Raw genomic sequence first — 26,476 nt, forward strand, 5'->3', positions numbered from 1 at the left:
AACACAATTACTTTCAATCAGATGCATAATAATCTGATTGCTTTCAAATCAACACTTTGTGTTAAGGCAGCCTAAAGTTTAGTCAACTTTCCACTTTTCCAACTCAATTATTTGCTTTACCCAAAAGTAAAATACTGCTCCTTAACAACTCCTTTCAGGTAAAGTAGTATTATAAAACCTGCCAGATGCACATAAATGAGAAAGATGCTGTATTTCCCTTAAAACGTTTATTTACATGTAAGGAAAAAATGTTAAGGAGTAAAAAGTATTAAACATATAAAAATATCCATCTCTCCTCAAAAACAATCATCAAATTTGGGCCATTACACAGAATAAACATAAATAATGACACTAGCTAAATTATAGTGGGGCTAATCTGTATAGTGTCTGAAGTGTCTTTTAAGTGTACTTTCAAGTGTCTCAGTTTTTCCTCATTCAGTCTACTGTCACTACATGTGCTTACGTTGTACACATCACTATAGATCTACAGATGCACAAAACATTGATGTATTTCTGTACTGACATAAAGTATATTCTGCGAAGTCCCGCCTCCACGCCTCATCATCCAATGAGCTGAGTGAATTCTTCGCCCCACTTCCGGTCCTCCATACAAACACATGTAAGCTACTCGTTAGCTTAGTCAACAACGCAAGAAGTGGCAATAAACGCCACTGAAGATGGTCCAGTTCAGTAGAATCTGTCTCCGGAAGGTGAGTACTGCAGCAGACAAAAGTGTTATCTCATGAAAACTATTTTTTATAATGAGTTATCATGGTGACATTGGCATTGGTAAGCTAACAGTTAGCTAGCTGTGTGACAGGCTGCTTGTAACTTACTGTCAAAACATCACCACTGACAAACTTGTAGTCTCTGTTATCAGCGGATATTCTTAATACGATTCTGGCCATCTGTGACTGAACATTATAAGAACGAACTAGCGTTAATGTTGGATGTGTTTACAGCTAACCTAAATGTGGCATTAACTGTGTAAACACATTGACAAGAAAGGTATATCTATTCATATGTTAATGCATGAAAGCTCATTCTTGGCCTTGGTAATAGTAGTTTGACCAAAAGCTTTGAAGCTGCTAGGATGTAATCCAAAGCACTTTCATGACCGATGAAACGTGAAGCATGGTAGAGCCATGAAAAAAAGAAAAAGCTAATAAGTGGACCCTTAGTTAGGACTGTTTTTGTCAAACAACATATTTATAGTTTATTTGACATAATGAGAAGGAAAGAAGTAGAAATCCAGGTCAGGTAACCTTTGTAAAGCTTCTTACTAACAAAAACAACACACTAAGTAACTAAGTTATTATCAGTGAAATCACTGAATGTCAAACAGCAACCTAAAATTATATACATGACATACACATTTTGATTAATATTTTAAGCTTTCACTTCATAATAGACAACACAATTTGACCCTCTTGTTAAGGTTGTAGTGGTAACCTCTGATTGGTGGTTACCTGTTTTTTTTTTTTTTTTGGTTACCCAATACATTATTTCATGTAAGAGAGCTTTTGTTTAAAATACAAATGAAACCATTTTAGCTTTCTTCATGGAGGCCTAGATAGAAATAAAATCATTGTCAAATGTAACCGTTTCTCACATTACTGGCACACGTCTATAAATGTTGGTTGTAAAATGTAATAGTTGGGAACCTTTTTTAATCTCATCACTGAATTGTTTATTTTTTTCCTTCTGCAGTATGGGAACTTCATGGATAACCTACGTCTGTATGTCCGTGGAGGCAGTGGGGGTATGGGTTTACCCCGTCTTGGGGGACAGGGAGGGAGCGGAGGAGATGTTTGGGTGATGGCTTCAAAGAGCATGACCTTAAAGAGGATGAAGGACAAGTACCCCCAGAAACGTTTTGTAGGCGGATCAGGAGCCAACAGCAGGTTTGTTCCTACAAATACAACCTGAAATATCCTTAAGTTAGAATATCTATTCATCAATCACTGACATCACCTGATAATTATGTTTTTCAAATATCTTCAGACATATTGCATAGCTGATGCTTGTCAGTCAGAGCTGTGTTTTCTATTTAGTGTGTGTGAATTTTATTTATCGACAGTGTCCGAGCACTGAAAGGAGAGAGGGGGAAGGACATGGAGATTTTGGCTCCTGTTGGTATCACAGTCACCACTGATGATGGCAAAGTACTTGGTATGTCAAATGTCTTTTGTAATACCTCCCCTATTTTGTATAATGCCTGGTCATGTTATAGTATAAATATGTCCTCATATATTTTCACCATTGTGCCTCCAAGGTGACCTGAATAGTGAGGGTGATCGTCTGATGGTAGCAAAAGGAGGATCTGGAGGGTCCATGCACTCTGCGTTCGAGCCCAGTAAAGGCCAGGCCAAACACATTAGGTTGGACCTCAAACTCCTCGCTGACCTGGGCCTTGTTGGGTGAGAGCAAAAACGCACATGAACACATTGTTTGATTTCAGCTGCCTGCGACTCAAATATCTGATTTTCGTGTGTTGATTCACCATCAGGTTCCCAAATGCAGGAAAGTCCTCTCTTCTGACAGCCATGTCCAATGCCACACCACAGATTGCCAGCTATGCTTGTGAGTACATAATACTACACACATGCATAAACTTTGCTTTTGTACTCTTATTTGTGGATTTTTACTTGTTTGTTTTTGTAATCTAATAAATAAATTGAATAAACAGTAGAGTGCTCAGTTACTAAAATATTTGATCACTGCTGCCCTATTCTGAGTTATATAACTCTTTATGTCAATATGCTGCAATCTTTTTTTCTAAAACTTTTGTTATTTCACAGTCACAACATTGAAGCCACAGATCGGTAAACTGATGTACAAAGATTACAAGCAGGTATGGGAATGCATATTATTATTTTGTCCTTTAAAGGACCAGTGTGTGGGATTTAGCAGCGATGAGTTTGCAGATCACAACACCTCATCACACTCTCAGCTTCCAAGCATGTAAGATGACATGACAGGTCCTATATAGACCCACTGTTTGCTGTGCTACTGTAAAAACACAGTGGTGCAACATGACCTGCACTCTATGTAGATATAAACAGCTGATTCTGAAGTAACGAAAACACAGCAGATCTTATTTTCAGGCAAGGATACACTAATGAAAAAATATTTACAATTATATTATGTAGTTTCTGCCATATTCTGCAAAGAAATCCCAATAAATCTTACACATTAGACCTTTAACTGTTCATTGAATTAGTTTCTTTTTAGTGTATTCCTGTTATTGACTGGCTTTTTTATTTTTGGCAGATTTCTGTTGCTGATCTCCCAGGCCTGATTGAGGGAGCTCACATAAACAAAGGGATGGGCCACAAGTTCCTGAAACATGTGGAGAGGACCAAGCAGCTCCTGTTTGTGGTGTGTAGTGGTCGTAAAGCTGACGCCTACATATATTTGAATGTGATCAGAATAACCAGGTGAAAATTTCCTAATGTGATGATGGTGATGATGAAGTTGAATTTTTCTGGCTGCAGGTGGATGTTTGCGGTTTTCAGCTGGCCAGTAAAACACCGTTAAGATCGGCCTTTGATGCTGTTCAACTTCTCACCAAGGTGAGACTGACAATATGAAAGACTTTTTGTTCTTCTTACCATTCTTCTCTTTGACTTAACCTTCACCATCTTCTTCTTCATCCTCCCCTCCTCCTCCTCCTCCTCCTCCTCACCACGGCCTCAAGGAGCTGGAGTTGTACAAAGAGGAGCTTGTATCAAAACCTGCTTTACTGGTGGTGAATAAGATGGACCTGCCTGACGCTGAGGACAAACTAGCTGAGCTGAAAGAACAACTACAAAATCCAGAGGGTAAGTTTGAAGGATTTTTTTTTCACTATTTTATTCCTTAGCTTTTGTGATCTGATTTCTTTTTTTATGTGAGGATAGTTTTGTAGCAGTTGATTTACTTGAGTGACACAAAGGTAGAGTCAGAGGGCAGTTAGCCTCGTACCAATTTAGATGAAAATAGGGAAAAGAGTTACTATTGGGACCTATGGCACCAATATGAGTATATAGTAATATGAGAAATAGATATACTGAATGTCAATAACCCAAAAAGCTGCAGCATTAAATGTGCATATTGACTGAAAACCAAGAAATAACTAACTTCAGCTATGTGTGTTGCCTGTAATATGTAACAGAACAATAATACATGCTTGCCTTTTGTTTTGTTTAAGTTTCAACATTGATTCTGTTGCTGTTTTTCCTTCCTGCAGAGTTCTCTCACCTGTTGCCTGACGACATGATACCGAAGAACTACATGACCTTCAGACACATGATTCCCGTCTCTGCCGCCACTGGGTTTGGAATTGAACATTTGAAAAGCTGCATCCGAGAATCACTTGACGAAGATGCAGAAATGGCAACTAAAGCCATCCATCAAGAAAGACTGCAGGCACTGAGGTACCATTCATGAGCATTTGTGACGGACATAGACAACACACTCCAGTGGATCCTACAGTATACGATGACGTCATCACATCTTATTGTGTCTGCCAAAAAAAGTTCAATGAGATTGAACTTTAGTAGCAGGATAAACATTATCCACTGAGGAAATTATGTGGCGTCAGAGATGACCTGCACATGAAAGTGACAGTGGACGATTTCCTGTCTGATCATACAAAACATCCAGTGTTATGAGGCTCCACGAGTTCAGCTCGAGCTGGGCCGTGCTTCGAATCGTCGCTTGTTTGGTCTGAGGCTGTTGTCACGATCACAGGGTGCATCTTTATTTAAAAAAATGACAGTATGTAAAAAGAGATGAAAAGCATTTGAACACCAAACAGATTTATACACTTACCCATCAAAGGATGATGGTCAAGAAAACGCAAAAGATAAAAGGTAATATATGAGGTGAGTGTATACTAATTGGCAAAAATTCCACTGCAAATTACCCATTATTTCAGCAAACAGAGGTCCTGTGATGACATTAATGGGTGTCATTTGGAGTCGTGATTTTTTTAACACCTGTTTTGTCTGTTTTCAGACAAATGAAAAAGTATGAAATTTGTGGTTTATATGTTGAAAAGCAGTCAGCATCGTGCTGTGATACTGACATTCACAATGAGTGATGACAGTAAAGGTTAGTTGCAAATGTGTATTTATGCCTGTAACATGCAGAAAGTGGGCAAATCAACTCTAAACTATATTATTAGTGAAACAGAGGGTTTGTTGATCCTGTACTAAAACACAAACGTGGGTGGGTAATTTTTAAATTATATGAAGTACCCTGGTTCTGTGTGAACAGGGCTTAAGATTGTTTTTATTGTTATTGACGTGCTGTAGGGATGCACTGATCCAGATTTTTCTAATTTTTCCAATCTTGGTACTTGCACTCTTTTCCCACAAGTTTAAAATCTGTATGTCTTACCATGTAGAACATTAAGTTGTCATTTTTATGTTATGCAACATGAGGCCAGGGATTACTGTGGCACCAAAAACTGAGCCTGCAGCCTGCCATGACTGAATGTAACTGATGGTGGAGACACTGAATGTTATAAGAAGCTGTAAGAAACTGTATTTACTCTGGTCACATCTGGCCAAGGCCCAAAATTAGCGCCAGTCAAATGCTGGTGAAATGACTGGTAGCTTTGCTGAAATAATGGTTATCTGTTGAGTGGCTGGCAAAATGTGAACTTTCATTTGCTGTTTGGCTGGTGGACAAAAATTATTTTTTGGATCCTGCATCTGGCTGATAGCACATTATTGGATCAGTGTATCTCAAGTGGATGGCTCATCATGTACTATACTGTAAGACAAAGCTGTTAATAAATGGAGTTAGTTTTCCAGTATACCTGTAGCATTTTTTAATTTGTAAAATAAAGTTATTACAAATGTCAGCATAGACGGATGTGTTGATGAAAGTTTTATTTTATATTAAATATATTACAATACTGAATGATTAAGAGGAAAAAAAATATGGGGGTTGATTTTTGCATCATCAGTCTGTACAGCATACAGGCAAAATTAAAAAATAAAAAACAAAGACAGCAACTGCAGTATTCAGATTTAAACAAGTACATGTGGGGTTTTCAGGGTTCCTGCAGCAGAGTGCTGATGTGTCTGGCAGGATGGGACCACATGGTTGAGAAGAACTGGGTGGTTGTGTGCTCCAGTTACACGAATACATTCAAGTCTCTGGCCAGATACAGAGACAGACAGCTCATCTGTGGGGGGGAGACGCTTTGTCAAAGTTGTCCTCCTGTTAGGATCTGTCGGTCCAACTGTGTATGCAGGCGGATACAGCAGATATGTTTGGAAGATTGACAGCTGTACAATCACAGAAATCCCTGCAGCCTGCATGATGGTCCCATCCTTGGCGGAAAGTCCTCAGAGTGCCGTACCGTGCAATGTCCGTGACACCAGGACAAACATCTCACTGTATTATGATGTTAAAATATTACGATGATGCTCTCCACAGCCTCGGGCAGCCCAGGCCACAAGACACTGACCAATACTTTTAAAGAGAACCAGAGCAAAGCAGAAAGCTCCTGGTAGAAGGCAAATCATGAGCCCATACAGATCTCATTTACAACATACATATGTGTGTCCAAAACCTTAATATGATACAGATTAGCACATGCCAGAGGAACAACTGCTTTCTCTTGACCCCGGGACAAATGTGTTTCAAAAAAACTCTCCATTCAAACTCATCAAAACACACATAATTACAATAATGCACTTAATTACTGTTTGAATCGTTGCTGTACATAATGCTGAGAAAAAAGTGAACATTACAAAGGTACTTAATAAAAAAGATACTAGTAGCAATATTAGTCCAATATTGTGAAGATCATATTACCTATACAGTCCTAATGCATACATGACTTACAAATGAGTGCCCACACTGGAACAAAAACAGTAAAATGACAAACAGCCGGCCTTAAGACGACAGTTTCTACACAAGGTAGAACAGGGAGTTGTAACTGTACAGAGAACTTGCTTTCGGGGGAGTGATCCGGGATTAGTTTTCCAAAGTAATCCATCTAAATGGCTGAAACTCCGTTGTTACTCATTTTGAAACCCTGTGACATCCTGCCATGAATCGGTAGTACACAAACCCATTTAGACAACAGCAAAAATGGGCAATGAGGGGAAAAAAGTCTTTCAGTGACATGCTTGTTTCCCGTTGTGGCCTCACAAATAGCCTACCAGAGAAATTATTTGATATAGAACTGTCATGCTGTTGGTCTTCACAAGCTCAAACAGCAAGCACTATACAGCATATTTAATCATTTACAAGGCTAAATATCTCAATCATCACAGCTAAAATCCAAAATGCACATTTCAAATCACCAGATTCATCAAACCACACTTGTGTTATTGACTTCTTATTCTCCCATCTCAAGCATCCAAATGTAGAATCGGGGGGGGAACCAAATACATATTATCAGTGGGATATTTCCACATGAGTTTAAGTGGCACGTCTATAACTACGCCAAACACATCCCATTCATTTCACGCAGGAATGGCACATAAAACAATTTAAATTTTCCTAAATAACTCTCATCAACAGCCGCTTCAGCATCATTCTGAATGTGCCACAATCTTAATCAATACTGGATGTCTGTGTTATTTCTGCCAGAGATGTATCATGAAACCAGTGCCGAGATAATATATATATATATATATATATATATATATATATATATATATATATATATATATATATATATATATATATATATATATATATATATGTATGTATATATGTATATATATTAAAAAAAACACTTTTACATTCTGCTGTGGATGGAGAAAGCTATATAGGTCACAGTCACACAGGAATAAAAGAAAAAGCCAGAGGGAGGGAGGGAAAAATGAGGACGAAAAATAGAAACACAGACAGAAGAATGAGTGTGGGGTCGTCTCTACACTTATCTACAGAAATCCGCTTCTGTCTACAACACAACACAACAGGAAGAGGAGAGAAGAGATGTTGCTCTCCTTCAAAATAAAAGCAAAAAAAAACATACTCTGCATTTTACTGTACATATTTACACACGCACAAACGAACCGAGGGGACAGATAGCAGGGTGGGGCGGGGTCACGTTGGGTCCATGTCGTGGGTTATGGGCTATAACTGGTGATACAATATGGGTTACCTATAGTGGTGGAGAGAAAGCGTCTATAAAATCACTGCCCCCTCGCATGCTTTCCTTTCAGATCAGACAACTGTTCTTCTCATCTTTACAGTAGGAGGTGGTTGCTGATAAACAGGGTTGTCTCATGCATACAGTGTTGGAGTTTCTACAGTGATTCACGTGCGTCATAATGATCCAACAAATCCGGCGATGCAGTAGTGTGATGCGATGATCTGCTCCTGGCTCCTGAGGAGCTCCAAACGACTCGATGGGGGACGGTGGCGTTCAGGTGAGAATGACGAGAGCCGAGCTAAGGAGGACGTGTCAAGGTTTTAGGACAAGTAGGGGAGGAGGGGGGGAGGCGGGGGTTTCCAGTCCCGTAGGTGAGGCCTGAGCAGACGGGAACAGCTCAGTCTGAGCTCCAGCTGGTCTGGAGTGGATGTGGAGCTGGTTTCTCCATCGGCACTCTGCATCGTCTTGTAGAGATCCACTGAATGAGCCTCGGAGATGCTTGTACACACTTACTCACACACACCTTTAGCCTATTTCCACTCCAGTGGGGGGCGCTCTCTCTTTCTCTTTAATTGCTTAGAGTCAATTTTGTTTCATTTTTGTGTTTTTCATTCATAGAAAAGGAGAGACAAGTGTAGTTCCTTAAGGTCTTTTGCAGAGTGGTTAATGCAGCTGTTATATTGAAGTCTCCCACAGCTGGGGAAAGCACAGAAGAAAGAGAGAGGGGGGGGGGGGGGGGGAGAAAATGAAAGAAAATTACATTTTATTTGCATTCATTTTCAGTCATATTTGCCAGTTCACAATTGGTTTGTCACTTCACTTTCTAGGCTGTATTTGATGAAATTACATTAACAATGTTTCAGTAAACTTCAGTGTGCATTGTCTTTATAAAGCCTTGAACCCACTACACTACATTACACTAACCATAAGTACATAAGTATAAGGATGTGGCATCAGATATTTTTTGAAAATGGTGAAGTATTGAGTGAGAGCGCGGCTGTCGTTAGCCATGAAGCAGGCCACAGTGCAATCCTTATGGGCCTTTGCGTCAAAGTAAGCTCACTAAAGGTGCTTGTTTTGCTACTGACAGGCTTAGGTTTTAATTCTAAGTGTCAGACAACAGTATGAAAAGTATCTCTGCAGAGACAGACTTTGTTGTTAAAAAGTAAGATCCTTTTTGTTCAACCACCAGCAGATGTTTTATTGCTCTCGCCAAGGCCACCAAACTCCTTTTACAGAAACAGTCATTTTCACCACCAACTCTTGTTTGGCCTGAATAACCAAAGACCTGACTTTAGTACATTAGATCTCAAAATATTGGGAGAGGAGCAATTTGATGCAGAAGCAACAGGTATAAACTGCGTGTACAGCAACAATATTTTCACATCTACCAATGTGAATTAAGGGTTTATTTCAACCAGTCCAGAGTTGGTGATTGTTGGAACAGTGAAATGATGAACCAAAATTATTCTGGTGAGTTTTATTTTGTGTCTGCTGAGTTTAAGTGTGTTTTTGGGTGATGAAATTACTATTCCTGTAAATGGAGTCTCGTGGGTTTGGCGAGAGCTGTAAATCATCTGTTTCTGATGAAACAAAAAGGATCTCACGCTAACAAAAAGGTCTGTCTCTGTGGGGGTCCTTCACAAACTCTTGTCAGACACTTATAATAATAATCTGAGCCAGTCGGCGGCAAAACAAGCACATTTTTGTTGCACGTTAGTCTCCAAACACTTTGCTCAGTAGAGACAGAGGACAATCTCCCAGCTTTTGTTGTTAAAACTGGGTGGAAGCAACTAGATAATTAAAAAACAACAAACAAAGTTTTTAAGGCGGCCCTTCATATGTTGACACTGACGCTGTGTGCTTAACACTGAGGAGAATGGGGGCAGAGCATCGTTTGTTGTCAGATATGTCGCCATTCTACAATTATCTACAATAATCTACTTTGCATTCTTGAAATCCCAGACGATTGCTAGTCAGTAAGATCTATGATTGTCTGGTATTACAAGACTATATAGACTATATATAGAAGCGGCTAGACTGCCATGTTAATATGCACCTTTGTGTGCAGCAAGTGGGAGACCAAACAGTTTTTTAACCGCAGTGACAATTTTGTTTTTGAAAAGGCTGAACACCATCAAATATGGTGGAGATCATTTTTAAATTTTATGTAATGCATTCCTGATCGATACTTGCCCTGGCGCTCTGCCTGTTGGCTTTCCTCTGGTCGTCGGGGAGGGGGGGCATGGGGTACGGGTACCTCCTGCTGGATGCAATAGATCCTGTAGAGGAAGTGGGAGACTTGGCAGGGGATAGCGTCCTGAGGAAGAGAAGAACAGATATTATTAAAATATTGCCTCTTATATTCTGGTTGGTTTAGGATGAAGTTGGCCAAAGACACAGGCGGATAAATGAGGTGAGCGATTCAGGAAGTTGGGCTAATGTTAGATCTGTGACTTTGGGCAACATCCTCCTTGAGCTGCTCTAATTATTTAGATTTCACCTTCCTACAGAGAGAGGTTGATCTTAAAAGCGCTTACTGCTGTGCTCCAAAAGCACAGATCATGTAAAAATCTATTAAAAAGATAAACAAGTGCGACCATAGCTCAGCTTTTAGGGACAACCTCTGTACACAGTAGGTACCTCTGCACACAACAGTACACATTTCCCAGCAGCGGTGTGGACATAGTCATAGTTTCCTACAACTCACATGCTTCATCCTGCCACAGCATTACTGTTTCTATCCTTGGGCACTGACACACAAACAAGAATTTGTAGAAATTCACCTTTAGCCACTCGGTAACAAAGAGGTAACTTCTGTTGTCAGCTGTCAGAAAGTGTGTAGTCTTGTTAAGTTAGATCAGTGTGTGTGTGTGTGTGTGTTTAAATGAGGAATGCTGGGAGCAGTGAGTATGATGAGGTGACTGGGACAGCAGACCAGACCGGAGCTGGGTGAGAACAACAGACTGAGGTCCTGTCCAGTGAAAACAGCCACAGAAAGCCCGTCCCATGTTCAGCAGTTTGTTGACACCACTGCTGCGGTGATCGGAAACACCTGGAATAGTCAAAGTAGTGGAGAGAGTGGGAAGGCAGGCGGACCATTGGTTCCAGAAGTGCTTTTTTTTTACCACAGTGATTTCCCATATACATTACTTAAGAATTTGCAGTGAATAATTGAGTGATTCACTAAACTGTTTTGGCTAAATTTTCATGGTCCCCTGAGGAAGAATCCGACAGACTTTGGTGATCCTCTCACTTTTCCTCTTCTGCTGACATGAGTTTTGCATCTGTGATTTGAGTGAGATGATTATCGGATGGATTGCCATAATGTGGTACAAACATTCATTAGTACAAATTGTAGTGCCTTTAGCGAACCCTTACAATTATTTTCTCATTCAGCCAGACATCATTGGCGAAATCAGTCATTTTAGTTTGCAGAAGATGGGAGTTGCTGGTCTACCACTGCTTTGATCTGTTAGTGTTTGTGTTATCGAGTGGTTGAGTGGGAGAGAGCAATATTTTGCTCATATAGTGACAGTTTCCTATAGGAAAAATCTGTCTAACAGCAAGGTAAAGTGGCGAAAATATTCTAAATATGGTGTATACTTAAACTGATAGAGATCTTTTTAGGTGGATCCTTTTTGAAGCAGCTAAAATACATTTGTTGCTGACTCTGTCCACAGCAGCACATTGCTTAGCTTCCTACACTGGCGCTCCTGCTGCCTCTCCTAACTGGTGTGTCAACTGTGATCTGCGGTAAGTAATACACTGACAATGGATACAAACCCACTTTAGTTAATCCAAACTATACCTTTAAAGTCTAAAACTGTTTCGTTTAGCACACAACCTCACTTCAAATAATCTGAAACATCCCTTTAACTCATCAAGTACATCATCAGGTCGTCCAATACTTTGGTTTATGGCTAAAAAACTTAAATAAAATTTTAGTACTGTCATTGCAAGTACGCTGATTTTAACATTTAGCTCCAAGCACAGCAGGCCAGGCGTCGGGAAGTAGTGACTGAGAGGAAGGGTGCAATCTTTTACGTAAATTACAAGTCATTGACCCTTATTCATTTTTCTCTTTTCAGAAACTACGACCCGGTCACTCAAGATAATCCACAGACCTTGTTGTGAGCAGTTTCATGTGAGAACTGCTTTCTTTCTGCAGTAGAATTTATGGGAACCACTGTAGAATCTACCAGAACTACTCTCTTTTCTACTAGAAAGAAAGAAATGCCTACTGTATATTCATTGTTCACTAGAGCTGATGTAATCTTATTGGATATCTGATATTCAGATATTGCTGTTTCGATAATATTTTGATGAATTGTTCAGCCATACTGTAGCCAGGGCTCACCAATGTAAGCCTCCACATCTCTCCACTCTTAGATGGTTTCTGTCCTTCAGGTGGGGTGATAACAGGGGGAGGGGCAGGAAAGTGATCCTGGACACAGTGAAGGTCTATAGATTACAGTGCTGATTGACTGTTCGGTGACGTTTAGCTCGTAGAAGTGAAGAAACAGTCGGTGTGTTGACATGGGACCGGCGCTCTACGGAGCCCATGAGCTTTCTTGTTGTCAAGGAAACTTTGTGGCTTTAATTTGCAATTATCTATAGACCTTAAACACAATCGGACTGGTTATCTACTGTTTATCACGGCAGACAGTGATGATGTCAGTGCGGGGCCCAAAACGTTTGGCTTGGCAGTGACATCACACTGATGATGCACGTGAGGTCGCCGGGAGCGAGGCAGGGTCGACACACAGACACTCACAGACAGAACGACACGACATGCAGAGGCAACAAGAGACTGAGGGGGAGAAGAAGCAAAGAAGGGAATAAGGAGAAATTAGGAAGAACATGACTGTATTATAATTTTAACACTAGCACAGGCAGTAAGAGCCATTATCCATACAATACAGCTGAAAAGAAAAATCTGCAAAGTAAAGTGCAGCAAAGAAATTAGTCTTCACTCAAACTAAAAGGAAGAATGACATAAAATAGGATATATTATAATGTAAAGCAGAAAAACCTCACAATTTCTTTTTTTTTAATGCTCAGCAGCAACCCCATGCCATCTGTCAACAACACTTTCTCTAAAATATTACGTTTGAACGCCCAGATTGTAGCTACAACCCCAATTCCAAAAAAGTTAGGACATTATGTAAAATGTCAAAAAAACAGGATGCAATGATTTGCAAAAATGTTTTGAACTATATTCAGTTGAATAGAGTACAAAGACAAAATATTTAATGTTCAAAACTTTGATGCCTGCAACAAGTTCCAAAAAAACTGGGACAGGAGCATGTTTACCTTTAACTGAGGACTCTAATTGCTGAAGTTTTGAAAGTGAAATTCTTTCTCATTCTTGCTTGATATGCAACTTCAGGTGCTCAACAGTCTGGGGTCTCTGAAAATGTGTGGTGCATTATGAAGCTACAACAACAAAGGGAGACAGGTCTGGACTGCAGGCAGGTCAGTCTAGTGCCTAAACTCTTTTACTATGAAGCTGTGTTGCAACACATACAGGCACATGCAGAATGTGTCCTGGAATCGTCTTTCTGGAATAAGCAGGGACGTCTCTGAAAAAGACGGTCATAGACAGTTAGCCATGATGCCATGGGCACTAACACACCCCCATACCATCACAGGTGGTGGCTTCTGAAATGAATCTGGGTGGTGCTTCCCCTCTTTAACCTTTCCTGAGCCCATGTAGCATCATTTTTACAATTACAGGGTTTTTTAAAGGAGAGGGGTCAAAGATCACGGGCAGTGGGTTTTTTACCAAGCAATGAACCTCGCCCAATCTTTGCCTGTAAACGATTGAGCCTTTCAAGTATCAGTTTGAACATTAAATATCTTGTCTTTGTACTGTATTAAATTGAATGTAAGTTGAAAAATATGATCACATTCTGTTTTTATTTACATCTTTCACAATGTCCCAACTTTTTTGGAACTGGGGTTGTATTCGTTACTTTCTTTGACCAAGCCACAAATCAAACCAAAAGTGAGGGGATTTTTAGACAAGCGTGTGGGGTACAGGACATGGTCTGAGGTAATACCTAAGGTAAGGTCCTTGAGTGTTTCTATTCACATCTTCTACCCATTTAGTTACATCATAAAACTCTGTTTTGAAGCGAGGGGTTAAATACCTGTGGGAGGGTGAGGGAGGGAGGGAGGGGGGTGATGGACACAACACAAGGAGGAGGGGGAAGAAGAGAGAAAAGGAAGGAAAGGAAAGGAAATTTAAAAAGGACAAAATCTCCAGAAATAAGCACGTGTTGGGGGTGGGGGGTGGGAGAGAGGAAGGAGAGGAAATATTTTAGGAAAGCAGAGCAGAGCAAAGATAATCCTGAACAAACACCAAGATGCAATTGAGAAAATGGTGAGAAGATGGCGGACAGACCTGCGTGTGGTTTCAGATGAAAACGGCACCATGAAAATCACAAACAACTGTGTCGTGTGTCACAGGCTCAGTTGCATATTGGTTACATGTCACGTCATTCCAAGCAGTTTAGCTTCTCGCCGCTCAGTCAGTCTCATGCTTGTAACGACAACAGGTGCACTGCAGACTATTTCATATGCCAAGACCTTCAAACCCACAAACAAACAGACCAACACGCCAGGCTGGGCGGCAGCCGATGCACATTGTTCATTCACAGTCGACGGGCATATATGCAGATACTGTATTTGTTCACAGTACAAGTGTTGAGTAAAGATTTCACAAGGCAGACAGACACTGCAAGAGACAACATGATCTCACTGACTTGACTCTGTGCAACTCCTCTCTCTATTTCTAAAGTTAAATTAGAGAGAAGCGCTTCCTCCAGATTTGTTTTTACAGCTATGTTACACCTGTTAAAGGATAAAGACAGCAATATTCTTACGTTTCTGACTGTCAACTCATGAAAAGACCAAAAACAAAAATTAATTGATCTGACTAGAATGTTTTTGTGAAGCCAAAGCCTGACATTAGTTATTCCTCTCTGCCATAAAGCTCCATTGTTGTGCAAAAACTATGAAAAACAAATAAAATAGCCACATTGACTCCAGCACTGCAGTTTATTTCAAGTCTCTTCCTGTTAATGCTGTAAATAATCTCTATGGGACCAAACATGTATTAGTCCTCAGGTGAAAATAGGTCCCAACAAATACACTATTTACCCCTGTTTGAGGAAAATTAATTAATTAAACTAAAAACAACAGCTGTTTTATGAGATTATTTAGCATTTGTTTAAATTAAACTATATGTATTTATAGTTATATACTTGTGACCTGTTTTCTAGGCTTTAGTGGCATCTAGTGGTGAGGTTGTGGATTGCAACTAACTGAATACCATTCACCTCACCCTCCATGCATGTAGGAGAAACCACAATGTTTTGCTTTGTCCATTCTGTGCTTCTGTAGGAACATGGATGTTCAACATAGCAACCTCCATGGAAGAAGACCTGCACCCTTTAAATGTGATGTTTTATATCTTCAGTAGGAATCAGTGGGCCTGAGACTGAGTGCAGCAGAAAAGGTATGAAAGTAAGGCTGTGTCACAAATCATTCACTACTCCCTACTCACTCTCCAGGGACTTCTGTGTTGAGAACTACGTAGTGAGCTCACTATATAATGAATGAAAAACACTTTTCGGTCACCACTCTCTGTGTCGTTAATTACGTCACTGCCATTGCTTTTCTTTCAGTGCAGTGTATGATGGTATACAGTGCTTGGTTAGTGACTATTGGTTGTATGCATGCATTCATGATGCATTGTGGGATACTTTGAGTCAACTACATAGAGCCTACTAATTCTCTCTATACATTCGGACAGCACTACAAAATGGCAATGTCATGATACAGTGGACTATATAATGAGTAGTGAGTGACTTTGGACACAGACTAATCTATTGTTTTGTTTTGGTCTTTTTATGGAATTTGTTGACGTAAAAAATATAAAACAAAAAATAAGGCCAGTTTTATCATTTGAAAGAACTAAGCAAGTTTGTTTTCCACTAGAGCTTCTCCTTATCTGCATGTCCCATGTACAATATTCATTGACCTCACAACGTGACCGACTTGCCAGGCGGGACTTACTCTGTGGAGTTAGAGCGAGCGCGGAACTTCTTTCCTTTCAGTTTCTTACGATTACCGCTCAGATTTCCTGAAGAAAAACACAACATAAATGCACACTTTAATTAGAAATATATACAATTACATGCATAATATTAAATGCAGGAGAGAAAATTTGTTTCCCCAAAATTCAGGACTTAATTTTGGCTCTGACAAAGACTTCATGCCACATTTCATGTTGTAAATTAAATTTACAATAATGATCAAAACAAGAGTTGAATTCTTTTTTTTTTTTTTTACTAGGTGTGCTACGTTTTTCTTGCCTTTGTTTTGGGGAAACAACACACTGCAGCCCTTCTGTTTGAAGCGCCTAAGTGAAAGAGAAGCACAACTGTTTCTTCTTATCCTTATTACTTATTACACCCGGTATTAAAATGTGATCTGTATTTGGACACATTGTCCAGATAATGAAAAATGCATGTTTAAGCTACTGCAAGGAGTTTTTGAATGGTTATGAAACATTCTCAGTTTAATACTGATGCCTCTATATGAGCTACGTAAGTTAACGACACCATCAGTGGGGAGATATTTCTATAATCAACAAAATATGAAAGTTCTCGTAGCAGCTTTAATGCAAGCTGTAAATGCATTGTGATCTGAATGTGATCGGATCCACCTGACCACATCTGGAGGCAGAGATTGTGTTTGGACCTTAGGTGGGTAGGTAAATGCAATCCATACAACATGCTAGCGTCTGTACACAACATAACATTGACAGAGATGTTTTTTTGTTTTTATGTTTTTATCTAACATAAAATATAGATTTTAGTTCAAGTTTAGAGATGAGCAAGCAAGACGGCTGACAGAGACATGCCTCTAATTAATGATGTACTAATTGCTAATCTTTTGGTGCTTTCTGTGACATGAAAGTGCCAAAAGATGCTTATTCAACAGGACTGCGTGAAACATGAAAAAATTCTAGAGTGGAAAATGAATAACCTACAGACTGAAATAATTGTGTGTGAAATTGTGCACTGCACTAATTTGTGCAGCTCATCTGCTGTTAATGAGGCATAATTTATGTAGTCATAGTCTACACGCCGATACTGCAACACACCGGGACAAACTAACAATATTTTTAATACAATGAAAGGAATGACTTCATGCATTACATTTGAAAATTTCACAAGAGGGGGCAAATAATTAAGAATATGTTGTAGACAGTTTCCCCAAACTCAACAACTTTTTGAAGGAAGTCTGGGGCTGATTTGCTGCCACCTCAAATTACTAATTTGCAGATCCAATCTCAGTTAAAGCTGTGAGTGGCGATGAACAGGCCCTCGCACCCCACCCACGGCCTCACTACTGGACACCGAACCGGACACCGAATTTGGACATGATACACGGTGGTGTTGGTGCATTTAGGCTGGGGATCTGCAAACTGTGACTCTCGAGCTGCATGCAGCTCATGTGCCTCTCTCCAGTGGCTGACAAAAAATTATTTGGAAATGAATAAAGGTTAGGTTTTCCTCTAAATTTTGCTGGTAGCTGGTCTTGAGTCTCATTAGGTCAGCTATGGATGCCAAATTGCCCCCCAAAAATAGAGAATTTAATACTTGCGGTTCTGGAGAGATTTTTTTTTCATTTCTGGTCAAAGAATTATCTCTTGATAATAAAGGTTGCAGACCCCTGATCTAGGTAAAAGGTGCTTCAGGGGCTGCTGTTTAGGGGGCGTGGTCGAGTCATTTTGCCATGCTCATATGCAAAACCCATACCAGACGTACATTTTCACTACATCTGATTTTAATGCCAAGTTTCATGAGTTTTCAAGCACATTTAGGCACTAAAAATGCCAATCATTCCTTACATTTCAAAAGGATCACTGTACCAGTTGGTGCTTGGGCCCTAATGAGTAAACAAGAATGCATGTAAAGTACCAGGAGTAAACATAAAGGCAATCCAAAATAACATATCTAAGTACAGATCCCATTTAATACCAGGTGTAAACGGGGTCTAAGTGGGGGATTTGTACGTTACCTTGCCATGAGTTGCTCCTCGGTCGCCCATTTTCACAGATGTCAGAGATGTGTTTGGCATCTGGGATTCTCTCACTCCATGAGTGGGACAGGCCATTAGATCTACACACAGACACACGCACACACACACACACACACGGCATGGGCACAATATTAATTAGTAGGACACTGCGTCTGAGTTGCTACCGGCTCCTGTGGCACTAGTGGAGACGAGGGAGAGGCTGGCATAAATGAAGACACTCTCCCAGCAGATGGTAAAATTATGAACCCATGGAACAATACCATGACAGCCGAATGTGACATGATATGAGAGAGTGACATTTTCTCCTCGATTCTCTGTTGGCAAAGCGTTTCTAATTCTGAACATTCTGGTTCAATTCCAAAATGTTGACAGAAGGAGATGCATAATGAAAGCCAAGATGGTAACGAAGCATGATATTAAGGCACAAGAACACGCCAGTGATTTAGAGAATACAACACACACACACACACACACAGCAAATGAATGAGTGATGATGAGATGGCACACCTGAAGCCAAACAGTGAGATGTTCTGAGAAATGGATGGGATGGAGGGGGTGAAGGACAGGGTGCAAATCTGCAGGTGCGACAGGCAGGCTGACCTCTTCTTGGAGCTGCAGCCGGAGTTTGTGCTGACGCCCGGAGGCATGTCACTGTAAAATGAGTCTGCATCCCCAGGCTTTGTTACATAGTCACCTGGGGGCATTTGTCTGGAAACACAACAGAATGCTTTTAGTCAGGAAACAACAGTGAATACAGGAAGAAATTCACCTTCCAATAATATGACATTTTGAATAGGGCCATTTTTCATATTTTAACTTACTTTCATATTTGATACTAAAACTGTATTTGGTGATTATAACTAAGTAAACTGTAACAAAAAAATTCACCCTGTAATACTGATAATTTGAGTACTTGTTCCACTAGTGGTCTTTTTGCAGGACAACAACAAGAGAACAAGTGTCAACAAGAGAAAGAGGTCTGTTTCAATCAAATACTTATGATTATTACCCTGGATTTTGTTTCATGCAATAATTAAAACCACTGTACCAAAAACATAAATACAACATAATAATACACCATTGCTTTATAATGTAAAATCAACTTAAAAGCAACACATTTAAATAGAGTGAAAGTGAGCAAACCGGCAGAATCGTCTGTGAACCTCAGACTCAACATAGCGTCTCTGCTTGTAGCTCCTGTGAAGAGAAGTATGAGAATCTTCAGTTCAACAATAACTTTTGTCAAATGTATTAATCCCTGCCTTGTTGACTTGTGGCCCTATAAATCAGATCAATAACTTCTAGTGACCCCTTGTGATTGGTTCCACATTTATTGTGACCACTTCAACCAAAGACGGATTTCATTTTTTGGTTTGTGTGAATCATTTTTAGACGTAGATAGTTTGTGTTCAGTGTATTAATTACAATAGATGATAGTGGACACACCCCAGTAAAACATATTTTAGCCATGTAAAAAAAACTAACTTAAAAAATAGGATTTTAGATAGAACTTTATCTTGCCATCAGGCAACCTTTTCCGACAGGTTAAAGCTACAAAAAATAAAATTAAATTACTGGTTTTGACACTGGAGTGTGGTTGCTTTGGAGAGAGTGATATTTGGTTTATAAAGTATCATTGTTCTGTCATTAAAAGTCTATTTGATTGCAATGAAAAGTGGAGAAAATATTCTAAATATAGCACACATTGAAACTTAAAGTGGATTTTTTTTCAGGTGTGTGAAATATATTTTGTTGCTGACCTGTCTACAGCAGTTTATTGCTTAGCTTCCTACACTGGTACTCTTGCTGCTTCTCCAAACTGGACATGTGTCAACTGCCACCTACCGTGGGTAACATGCTGACTATGAATATGAACCTAATACAACCCCAATTCAAATAACCTGAACTACCCCTTTAAAGTCTAAAACTATTTTGTAATTCAGAGGAATAAAAAGATAAAAAGAAAGAAAAAAAAACATTATTGTTTGTAGTAGAAACATGCTTCAGTGCTTTTTTTTCTGAAGCATCACACGTGCAGGCTGCAGGGACACTCACTTGTAACACCAGGCTGTCACAGCCAGTATGAGGGCGAGGAAGAGGATGGAGCCTACGATGGCCCCGATGATGATGTTGGTACTGGTGATACCTGAGACAGAGGGAGAGAGGAGAGCAGGGTGCCGAATGTGTGTTAATTGGATAGGTGTCTCTTGTTTCCTGAGTCATGTGGACACAGGGGGGACACACAGACCACAAAACACTGCAGCAGAACACAAAAACACAGTACATTTAGCAGGAAAAGTGTCAAAGGAGAACAAGGGGGACGAAACTGAGAACAACCAAACTGCTGTCACCCCTCAGCACTACTCTGAGGGGAATGTGCAGTAGGTTCCCATTCAGGAAAACATTTAAAAACTACTTCTTATTTTAAACTCAATCATAGAATAAACCGAACGAGGTGAGCTGAAGTCGGGGTGAGAGAGAAGGTAGACCAGGAAATGACATCAACGACAGGACAAATACAATGAAAAGGAACTCAAATCTGACCTCAAGTCACTCCGTCAAAGACATCAGCCTGTCGACAAAGAATGAGTGTGAAAATAATGACAAACGAAAAGAGTGACATGCATGGTTCAGTGAATACAAATGCAGCTGGTTTTAATGAGCTGACATGAACCAAACACAGACGCTAAAATAATGAGAAATGCAACAAAAAAGCAAAAATAAGCTTAAATATTCAACATAACATTTGTGAATTGGACTGAAGGAGATGAAGTGGGGTTGAAAGAATTGAGAGTTATGGAGAAAGCAGAGAAGATGAGAAAAGGTGCAGAAAATGTGAGATGAAGAGAGGTGTGGATAGAGGCAAAAAAATAGTGAGTGTTCACATGTCTACCTGAAACTGGGGCAGTGGGTCCCACCACGAGATAACTGAGAGGAGACGTGGCGTTACAGTCCTCTCCTGTCCAGCCCAGGTAACACACACACTTCAGCTCGCTGCTGCACACCTTCAGCAGCAAGATAGACAACAGTTAAAAAAAAACTACTAATGATTTTGGCAAGGTTTCAAATTTCAGGTATTTTTTAAACTAAAGTTGTTGTGATGACCCTCCGAGCAGGACTCTCCCCCACAGGTGCCTGGTGGGCGGAGTCAGGCCATTTGGGAGATGCAGCTCACCTGTCTGCCAGTGAGGTGTCAACTAGTTTGCACCCTGTTTGGTTTTGTTTTTCATTTATCTTTATTTTATTATCTTAATTGCTTTTAATATTATATAGAATAAACTTATTTTTTGTCACATTTATTTGTTCAGCTTTGAGCTGGGTTGTGGCACTGTTAATGATAAAACTGATAAAATTTTATGCTGATACTCAAAAATAATCAGAAATAAAAACATGTTATCAGAGGAATTCTCTTGTTACATTACAAAAAATACTGATACTAAGCCACGCTTACTGTCAACAAATAATATGGTACTACTTGATATATTATTCAAGAGAAGTAGTTTGAGAAGTAGTTTGATGTTTTAAATTGTGTAGTCCACATATTTAGTCAATAACATTATTGTTAGTGAGCTCAATCTGAACAAATGACTGTTTCTAAAGTCTGTGGTCAGGGTCTCTAGTGGGACTGTTTATACTGGTCATAAAACTAAAATTAGAAGCCTTATAAACTATTTGGAGGCTTTAGAATATAATATATAGAGAGAATATATACATAAACACAATGCAATAATTTCTCAAGGGTGGTTATCAAACACTTGTGACAAAGATATATAATGGAGGCAGTTTAAGAATATCATCAGACTGAAACAGTACACTTTACTGGTATTTTAAATTTTCATGGATAAATGTAAATTAAAAAATACACAAATATAACAAAATAGATGTATCTATATATCATATTAACCTTGAATAATGAAAAAGGATCAAATATACATAATATATAACTTAACTTATAAAACATAAAACTATTTGTTGCCTCTTAATATTCTGCATATTATAGTAAGAGCAGTATTCGGCATACATTCACTCTGGGTTCAAGAGATTTTTGGCATCTAAAAAAATGTGTATTAAAACATGTCAGGGTTTAACTGACAAACTTAATGAATTATTGAAAAGGAGTTTTCCTCATTTGTATTTGAAGTTTAAATTCAAGTGTGGTCCAAGATACTCGATTAAAAATGTTGCGTGACAGAATAGTCACGATATGAAAGAGAGTAACCTCTTTAATATGGGAACACTGACATCTGATATTACATTAATACCAAGTCGATAAATCAGAAAGCCAATATAACTCTTATCTAATCATGGTAACAGCTTGAGCTGAATGTTACTCTGTGTATGTGTGTGTGTGTGTGTGTGTGTGTACCCCATGTCCGGAGCAGACGGCCTTGTCGGTGGTCCCAGGACAGGTGCTGAAGTTGAACTGTTGGATGGGGAGACACTTGTGATTGAAACAGATGCGGTCCGTCCCGCAGGCCGTCCCGTCCTCGACATATCCCAGGTCAGTGTCTCCATCGATCAGGACATGAGCACCACTGCACAACAAACACAGTACTTAATGTGCTGAATTGACCATAATGACGGAATAGAAGACATGGCAGCATGGTCTGTTAACACAGTACAGTACAGACTGATATCAGCTGTGTACAGTAGTTTTTAAATACAAAAATAGCAAACAAAACTAGTCCTGAGATGACAGATATATCACCGACTGACTGCTGATTTGGGCTTAAGTGTTTTTCCTCAGTGGTGTGTACCTGCAGTCAAGAGAAGCACTGTGTCGGGCTACTGAAAAAGAGGTCAGCCCTCCCTGCAGCTCTCCCAGTCGCGGGGCAGGTGAGATGTTGGAGCACAGCAGGTACCCACAATGAACATCCCTGAAATACAAAAGATGAAAACGATGATCACAGAGAGCAAAATAAGATGACAAAAGAGCTGCACAGTGAGGGATCAGAGAAGACTGGCTCACTGTTTGTTACACTGGATCCACGTGTCCTTGTCCTTCCCACAGTTGCCTTTCTCCGTCCCTTCGATGTTTAACTTCTCGTAACAGAACTTGTCGGCCGCTGTTGCCTCTGAGAGGAAAACAATGAAACACGATGAACATTAAGATCTTGGGGAGTTCATCACTGCCACAATCTTGGAAAATGCATGTTCAGGTTTGTCGATACAGAATTGATTTGTACAAAGAAATATTACACTTACTCTCTCCCCAAATGTACTTGCACTGTCTGTCTTTGGTTTTGCACCGTCCATTGAAGCAGCGACCCTGTACAGAGAAATACTGGGCGTCACACAACATCAGCTGTGCAGCATCACCTGTACAGTAGCATTTGTTAAACATCTCACCTGGTCCTTTTCACATGTGTAGCCATCCATCTTGTGCACATTTGGTGGACACTGCAAAAACACAGAAAGCCTCAGAGATACTGTTTTCTACTCTACGAGCCAATATTAAGAATTGCTCCAGCTGCAGGAAACGGTGTGAGGGAAGTTTGTGCTCACCTGGCTGGAGTTGCCTGTGCAGTTTTCTGGGATGTCACAGTCATTCACCGCCTCTCTGCACACAACTCCCATGAACTCCATCTGTAGCAGCATGCAATAAAGATCAAACAGACTCAATCTAAGACACGTCTGTGTACCCGCCTGCAAGTCAACAACCAGGGGTGAAAGTAGGACAGTACAGTCCACTACCTCATACCACTAAAAGACTCCAGTACACAGTAAAGTGAAGAGGGGACAGCAGCTGCCTGCCGCATTTCCAACAAGTAAACACATTTAATAATATTAGGTCAACATGAACAAGAGTTATAAATTGCTTCTAAATTGTTCCAGTGTGTTTGTGCCCACAGACCTGCAGGTTTTTCTATCTGTGCTGGAGAGAACTCAGCTGCTTTTCCCCAAACTGTTTGGTTACTGCTGGCTAATGTCAACTTCAGCTGCAGCTGACTGTCTGATATCGAGGCCGTGGGGTTTTGCCAGGCAGTCGTTTCTTGCAAAAATCTATTGAGTAAAATGATGTGATGTTTCATGATGTTCAATTTTAATCCAATAATACAGACAGCAAGTCAAACAAGCTATGCAACTTCCTGTACTGTAACTCTGCCCTGGCATAACAACGGTGCAGGTGCACATCTTTACTTCCTCAACACACACAGTGCCTGTAAGCCTGCATTTAATTTATTGTTCCCGTGCTTTCAGTTTTTTCAAGACCTGACTTTGGTGAAAAAAAAGGGAAAAGAGAGATTTTGAGACATTTTACTCATTGTTATCTCTTCTTTTATTTTTGTGCCTTATGCTCTGAAGGGGACAAAGACAGAGGCTGTTGTCAGTTTAGCAATATTTTTTTTCACATTTAAATCAATCAAAACAAATTATTCTGTGGAACTTACTAAATTTAAATAAATCATTTTTATCACTCATGATGTTCTCCCTACACTATATAGGCGTTAAAAATTGAATGTGTGTGTTCAGGGATGCATGAAGCTGGGGTCGGCAGGAGAACAATATGAAACGATGAAGGTTGTAGTGGAACTACCAGCTCCAGCTGGTCTCCCGTTTTACAGCAGCATCTCTACTGTAATTCTGTGCAAGATTGCTTTGTTAGCAGTTTCAAAACCAAAGATGTAAGTAAGTCCAAGTGGAAATGGGCACTGCCCGGTGCCACATATACTTTGTATCTTTGTTTAACATGATACAACATAAAGTAGTCGTTAAATAAAATAGCTTCAGTCTGTTCTGTACCTGGCAGTTGTTGCAGCAGAGTCCGTTGCTGCACTTGGAGCCTTGGGTCAGGGTGCACTTGTTACAGCAGGCTCCTCCCTCTCTGGCACACTCCTACAGGACCAGCAAGAAAATGCCCTGAGCTGTCTTCCTTTGATTTGATGCAAGCTGTTTCTGTCATTTATGCAACACATTATCTCATTTAACAGTATAATGCATTTAAACAGAGGTCTCTCTGGACACACTCGAGGATCATGTAATAACTGGTAACACTGTGTATGCAGCGCCTTGATTTCTCCAATGAAATTACTTCATTACTTTACATTAGCTCTTATTAGACAAAGTCTGACACAGCAAATGGTTTTGTTGTCAGGTAATTAGCCCATCGCTTTGACCTTGGATGATCATCCAGGTACCCTTTTAGGATAGTACATCCATCCAGCCTCATCTACAGTATTTAAAGGGATAGTTCGGACTTTGTGGGGTTGTCTGAGATACTTATTCATACTCAGTGTATAATCTAGAGTAGATGCCCTGGTTTGGAGAGGCAGTAGGATTTCTGCTGTAGGAAGCTAAGCAATGAACTGCTGTGGACAGGGTCTGCAGTGAAAGCGTACACTATATTTAGGATATTTTCACCACTTAACTTTGCCATCAGACAGACGCCATCATTATATAAGAATTTATCTTAAAGAATAATCTAAAGTTTAAAAATAACAATTTAATTAAGTTTTCTTCACAATAATGAATGAAATATTGAGATGTAGGCCTAGTGTGTATATACAGTGCGTTAAAAAAAAAGTTTTCTCACAGCCCTTAGAATCATAAAGGCATCGTGACTTCCTGCAAAGCTTTAGCGACCCATAGAGGGGGTCAGGACCCCAAGGTTGGGAACCAGAGATCTACAGTCCTTAAACTTACTGCTGGGCTGCCACAGTCACACTCCTCTCCAGGCTCCACAAAGCCATTTCCGCACACAGGAGGGTCCAACAGCTGAGGGGTAAAAGGGCAGAATTAACACTCAATCTACTGAGGAGACACTGTATATACGTATATGTAGCTGTGTGACGTACCTTCAGAGGTTTGTTGAACAGACAGGCTCCTCCACCGCTGTTCAGAAAGTTATGGTACTCCTCCACGTTGCAGTCGGAGAACCTCTTCGGCAGGTAGAAACTGTTCAACACAACCATATTATGCTGTTACCGTGGATACAGTACAGACAGAGCATGCTCAGATAATAGTGGGAGAGTGAGGGCTTGCTCCCGAATAACACATTACAGGAAAAAACACAGTTAACAACTGGTGGAAAAAATATATTTTGAATGTTTTTACCCACATAAATTGACTTATCATACCTGGCATTTAATTTCAGTGCTACAGATCATGCCAAGTGCCAAGTTTGTCATATTTTAATAAAGTTTGTATTTCTTACAGACACATGAATATCTCAGCTTTTATGACAGGTTTACCATACTTACAGTTCAGAGGAGATCCTTAGATATACAGTATGGCTAGGATTGTAAG

At 39.9% G+C, this 26,476-nt stretch overlaps 2 protein-coding genes across 3 annotated transcripts in view; one reads left to right on the top strand and one right to left on the bottom strand.

Moving 5' to 3' along the window:
• Window positions 1-559: 559 nt before the first annotated feature.
• On the top strand, window positions 560-4,451 carry gtpbp10 (GTP-binding protein 10 (putative)). The gene is made up of 10 exons (XM_084725705.1): window positions 560-710; window positions 1,711-1,904; window positions 2,081-2,172; window positions 2,276-2,420; window positions 2,510-2,583; window positions 2,802-2,854; window positions 3,274-3,381; window positions 3,498-3,575; window positions 3,701-3,824; window positions 4,232-4,451. Exons 1-10 carry the CDS (start codon window positions 678-680, stop codon window positions 4,429-4,431), a joined length of 1,101 nt encoding a protein of 366 aa, XP_084581831.1. The 5' UTR covers window positions 560-677; the 3' UTR covers window positions 4,432-4,451.
• Window positions 4,452-7,716: 3,265 nt separating this feature from the next.
• The window catches only part of adam22 (ADAM metallopeptidase domain 22), a 94,653-nt gene continuing 75,893 nt past the window's right edge, over window positions 7,717-26,476 (bottom strand). Inside the window, exons 15-31 of one of the 2 annotated variants that reach the window (XM_084726831.1) lie at window positions 26,026-26,125; window positions 25,874-25,945; window positions 24,974-25,066; window positions 23,735-23,815; window positions 23,579-23,629; window positions 23,435-23,498; window positions 23,199-23,304; window positions 22,987-23,106; window positions 22,596-22,764; window positions 21,123-21,234; window positions 20,285-20,375; window positions 19,373-19,426; window positions 18,737-18,937; window positions 18,209-18,309; window positions 16,196-16,262; window positions 10,307-10,430; window positions 7,717-8,806 (exon numbers count right to left, since the gene is read on the bottom strand). In XM_084726831.1, coding sequence (XP_084582957.1) covers window positions 8,786-8,806; window positions 10,307-10,430; window positions 16,196-16,262; window positions 18,209-18,309; window positions 18,737-18,937; window positions 19,373-19,426; window positions 20,285-20,375; window positions 21,123-21,234; window positions 22,596-22,764; window positions 22,987-23,106; window positions 23,199-23,304; window positions 23,435-23,498; window positions 23,579-23,629; window positions 23,735-23,815; window positions 24,974-25,066; window positions 25,874-25,945; window positions 26,026-26,125 — 1,627 coding nt within the window. In that variant the 3' untranslated portion in view covers window positions 7,717-8,785. The remainder of the gene's footprint in view (window positions 8,807-10,306; window positions 10,431-16,195; window positions 16,263-18,208; window positions 18,310-18,736; window positions 18,938-19,372; window positions 19,427-20,284; window positions 20,376-21,122; window positions 21,235-22,595; window positions 22,765-22,986; window positions 23,107-23,198; window positions 23,305-23,434; window positions 23,499-23,578; window positions 23,630-23,734; window positions 23,816-24,973; window positions 25,067-25,873; window positions 25,946-26,025; window positions 26,126-26,476) is intronic. The other variant, XM_084726832.1, reaches the window with a different exon arrangement.

This window comes from Lutjanus erythropterus, chromosome 9, assembly GCF_056507025.1.
Source record: "Lutjanus erythropterus isolate fLutEry1 chromosome 9, fLutEry1.hap2, whole genome shotgun sequence".
Lineage (NCBI taxonomy): Eukaryota > Metazoa > Chordata > Actinopteri > Lutjaniformes > Lutjanidae > Lutjanus > Lutjanus erythropterus.